This window comes from Notothenia coriiceps, unplaced genomic scaffold, assembly GCF_000735185.1.
Source record: "Notothenia coriiceps isolate Sejong01 unplaced genomic scaffold, NC01 NC01_scaffold00029758, whole genome shotgun sequence".
Classification (NCBI taxonomy): domain Eukaryota; kingdom Metazoa; phylum Chordata; class Actinopteri; order Perciformes; family Nototheniidae; genus Notothenia; species Notothenia coriiceps.
In genome coordinates this window covers 1-4,901 of record NW_011362459.1, presented here as the reverse complement: position 1 = coordinate 4,901, position 4,901 = coordinate 1, and the positions used below count along the sequence as shown (strand labels likewise).

At 42.9% G+C, this 4,901-nt stretch overlaps 1 protein-coding gene across 1 annotated transcript; it reads right to left on the bottom strand.

The window, feature by feature from the left end:
• Nucleotides 1–1,560: 1,560 nt before the first annotated feature.
• Nucleotides 1,561–3,581, bottom strand: LOC104959034 (sodium/hydrogen exchanger 3-like; the record flags this gene model as incomplete). Its single annotated transcript, XM_010786881.1, has 5 exons — nt 1,561–1,729; nt 1,818–1,888; nt 1,976–2,065; nt 3,072–3,274; nt 3,361–3,581. Coding segments are annotated over 5 exons (754 nt in total), but the record flags the coding sequence as incomplete, so codon positions are not given.
• Between the last annotated feature and the right edge of the window lie 1,320 nt (nt 3,582–4,901).

The following is a 4,901-nucleotide window of genomic DNA, read 5'->3' as shown; positions in this document are numbered from 1 at the left end:
CGAGCTCTGGAACGCTGTGGCAGGCGGTTTGGGGGTTAAGCTGCACAGGACTACCGCTTACCAGCCTCAGGCTAACGGCCTCTGCGAGCGCTTCCATCGCTCCATGAAGGCGTCCCTCAAGGCCGGCCTTACGGACGGCAACTGGGTCGACAAGCTGCCCTGGGTGATGCTGGGCCTGAGGACTGCACCTAAGGAGGATCTGCAATGTTTATGGTGTCTACGGTAAGCCGCTGAGGGTTCCGGGGGATTTCCTCCCAAATGCATCAGCTCCCTGGTCTGCCACGGCCCAGTGAGTTTTTCTGCGAGACGCAGCGGAGGCTTTCGCTCCAGTCCCGACTGCTCAGCACGGTGCGCCGGGGTCTCAAGTTCCTGCGGAGCTACGCTCGGCTGGGCACGTTTTCATACGGCACGACGCACACAGAGGCCCCCTGCAGCCCCCTTACGACGGACCTTTCCGGGTTTTGGAACACGGTGACAAACACCTGGTGGTCGACATGGGCGGCAAGGCTGAGCACGTCTCGGTTGACCGGGTGAAGGCTGCTCACTTGGACGTGGACCGGCCGGTGGTGCTGGCTCGGCCGCCGAGACGGGGCCGACCCCCGGCTTCGATTCCGGCAGCGAAGCGGGCACAACATTAAACACACTCGTCTCTGAGGCGGCACCTGCTGTGAGGATGATGAGTGTGGTGGTTCCGATGTCTGTTCTTGCTCTTTAAAAAAAACTTGAACATCGATTGTTGTGACATCGTTATTGAGCGTGGTATATTTTTTGTGTATGTCCAGTCCACTGTCCTCCTTCGTCTGCGCGCGGCCGCGAGACGTTCTACGATGAGTTTGCTCCCGCGCTTCGACTATGAGTTCGGCCTGATTAAGTTAATTAATGTTGCTTTTAATTTTATTTATTTTTAAAGGGAAACACATGTTTGCTCTTATTTTATTATTAATTGTTCAATTTTGGATCAAAAAATGTTGGAAAACTATATTTTTGCCCAGTCATTTTTGATCAATGAATGGGTTGGCCCAGTGCCAGAGTGGGTGGGCCTAGGCCCAGTAGGCCCACCCAGCGCCATATAGATAGAATTCTATCTATATGGCGCTGGGCCCACCCATAACGCCGCGGCTGTCAGAACTGCAACAAGATTAAAAAAGATAACAACAGATGTCTTCACTGAAATCCATTCATGCATACTAATGTTTGCTTTTTCCTGGTTTCCAGCAGAAAAAATCAGAATGATTCAAAATCAATGTTGTAGCTAATCCTCGACATACACCAAATAGTGAAAAAATGAAATAAAATAATATTTCCTAACATTTGGAATACAGAACATCATTTAATTGTTTTATAAAGAAGAACAGTGGTATTTTGAAAACAAACTTGCATTTAAAAGGTTAACATTATGAAAAGGTATAATTATTTGGAGGCTTTGATCAAGACTTTAGTTGGTTGAAAGATTTAACACATTAAGTGAAAATTGAACATATTTTTAAAATATAATGGTATACAGCTCCAAAGCAACTTTTATAAAATGCAGTCGCATGGGTTAATGTCCACCTGGACAAATTACACTTGAATCGCCTCGAGACTGATTTTGCTCCTCACCTCCTCCACGTAGCTCATAGCATCCTTGAGATTCAGCTGATGGAAGACGTTGAAGACGTAGTCGCGGCTCTTCCTCGCCGACGGCTTCATCAAAATCCTCGACATCCACTTTTCCTCAAAGTGATTCCACCTTCAGAGAGAAAGAGGAGATGATTAAAGCTTCACGTAAACAGTTCATCTAATTTATTAACGTCATATTTTCAGATGTCTTTACATACTTGTCCCTCATGTAGTTATGTCCTATTTGTCCGGAGATATCTTCTATTGCTACAAGCATGTGATCGAACACCTGCACAACAGGAGCAGAGATTCTTTAAAAGCTGGAGTGTAGCCATGTAACTTATTATTCTCGTTGCTGTTTAACTTTGAGCTCTACCTTGTTTTGGAGCTTTTCTACGAGTGTGATGTCAGTCACTGCAGCCCTCTTTACTTTAAGCCAGTTGACCAGAGGCTTCATTGTTATTCCCTGCAACAGAAAGAGAGATTGCCAAATGAAGCTGTGTTTGTGGAGGAAAGCCACAAAAACACTTTATTTATTTTATTTATTTAGCCTTTACTAAATCAGGTGTCCCTTTGAGATCGTATATATAACTTAAAAGGGACACCAAGCAAAAAATGGAAACAACATAGAGTTTCAACAATTAACCCAAAAATACATAGATTAAAGATTTATTTATAATGATCAAAAACTAATTTGCACATAGACCTGCTGGACTGAAAATATTTCACCCTTGCTTTAAACTCCTTCAGAGTTACTACGTTTTGAAGTTAAAGTTCAGTTTTACATTCAGTATTTACGGTGGCCTACAAGTGCAAACACGATACAACGGCCAAAAAACCTTCCATTAGGAAAAACTTGCTGCTCCTTTAAAAACTATGCAAATAAAAAACACGAATGCGCCAAAACATATACAAATGAAGAAAAACCTTCACCAAATGGATAACACATGCGCGTGCAGCATTTAGAAAACATTCATCAACTTGACGAAACATTAGCATCATTTACTAAAAGTGCTGCACAAACAAAGTGGTGCATAGCAAGGATTCAGGAATTATAAAGTTGGCCACCTGTCACTGTTGCACAGTTTGTCTGCTTTCTTTCATTTGTAAGTGTTTTGTCAGTATATTTGAAATGAATAGGTTAGCTAAATTAGCTAGCTTACAGCAGATCTGCAATAATATCGAAAGAATCATGTGGTTACATTGTTAAAATAAACCAACGCGTTACACTACTCCATTACCGACAAAAGCAATGGTTACTTTGTAACGCGTTACACCCAACTCTGCTTGTCGGCCACCGTATGCTGTAAGTATGTTGAGAAAATCTATCAGTTCTGACATAGGGAACAACTAAACGCAAACAGTACTGCACATTTTAATTGTAGTGCCCATTATTACATTTTAAAAGATAGAGAGAAGTAGAACACGAGGTGCCAATCATTTGTTTTTAGCTTGGTGACAAAATTAGTTACCTGAAGAATTACAGTAAAGTACACGACGATTAGAGAAGTGCAGACCATCAGATTCTTCTCCTTTATCTTGGCCTCATCTAGCATCGTAGCCAGGCCGTATGCGACAGCGCCTCGCAGGCCACCGTAGCTCATGATCAGCTGATCTATGAACTCCACTCGGACCAGTCGGTACCTGTTCAGGATCCAGGTGAGGAAAAAGACCCCTGCAGCACACACACATACAGACTGGTTGTGACCTCTGATATAAGATATCGTGTTGTTTGCTGACAGCAAAAGATACTAATCTCACCGATGAATCTGTAAACGAAGATGAAGAAGAGCGTGAGCAGGATGAAGCCCGTGTTCCACACCCAGATTGTCTTATCAATGGCCGAGATGCCGAGGAATACAAAGATGATGGTTTCTGATCCGTTGGCTAACACCTTCATCACATATCTGACTGTGGTGACGGACCGCTCGTCCATGTTCGTATTGATGTACTTCTGACAGCACATGCCACAGAAGACGATCCTACAGACCAAAAACACAGGAATACATTTATTATAAATAAACAGTTGTATAGATAAATGTCTCCTTCCATAAATCAGGGTTCCTATAAGTTCTTATGGGCCCAATTTCCTCAAATTAGATTACTCAGCATCATTTCTATAATTTCACCAAAAAATACCTAGGCCCAGTGGCGTCGCCTGGCCCGAGCATTCAGGGCTTTAGCCCCGAATGTTTTTTCTGTAGCCCCGGACAATTCTCCCTCAATAATATAATACTGTGCCAGTGGTGTTTTCTCCTGGAGGCCAAGGGAAGCCAGGCTTCCCCTGTTTTTTCGGATTGTAGTTATAATTTTAATAAATAAATAAATACACTTCGTTTAGTTTCGTAAATTCTTTGTTGTGTGTTGCTGCCGGCCCGTCTCTCCCCCATTCTCATTGAGTATTTTACAAATAGTGAAACAGCGCCCCTCTAGATGTTATGGTGAAACAGTAGATTGCACTCTCTGTTGCGAGAGGAGGCCAGCCGAAATAGAGAACCGCAGTGACGCGTCGTAAAACCCGGAAGTAAGTTAGCATTTTTGGCACTTCCGGTTCCTTCCTCAAAAAGCAATGCATTTTTTCCATAGGGTTTTGGAAAATAGCTCGAAATAAGGTCTGTGGTTGACACAAATTTAAGAGGTAATTGACGTTTTGTTCTACGACATTAAATACATCAGCAGTGACCCCACTGGGGATTTTTGAAGAGTTTACGTGTCTGAAAAACGATGGTTGTTACCGAATGGCTGAATAGGACTACAGAAATTGTCGAGGCCGTTGTACGTCATTACACCGAACACGTAAACACTCCCGCTAAGTTTGTTTTCCCCTGTGTTCTGCTTAAAAGCAAGTACCTGCCTATCTTTAGTATCTGTATATCTATATCTGACCATTAGAATCTGTATTTTTGAAATTGTCGTTTTTAACACCGTAGTTTTACAAATTATAGAATAATTAATTACCAGTGTTTTCCAATTTTACTCGGCAGTTCGTTTCGTTGGCTAACGTTAGCTAAAGCTAGCGCTACTAGTTAGCTACGCAATGGTTTGTTGCTTTGCTCCGGGTTGCAGCCACAGGTCTTCGCATGAAACGTGCTTGTTCTATCGTTTCCCGGCCAATGTTTTCCAAAGGAGAGTCTGGATTCGTGCCATGAGGTAAGCTGACGTTACATTTTTGTCCATGTCACGGTGAAATGTAAATGATGGGTAGTGACTGTATCGCCGTTTTATAGATGGCGCTGCTGAAAAGACCGCAACATAAGTAAAGATAATGGATACATCCTATTAAAACCTGTGTGGCTTATATG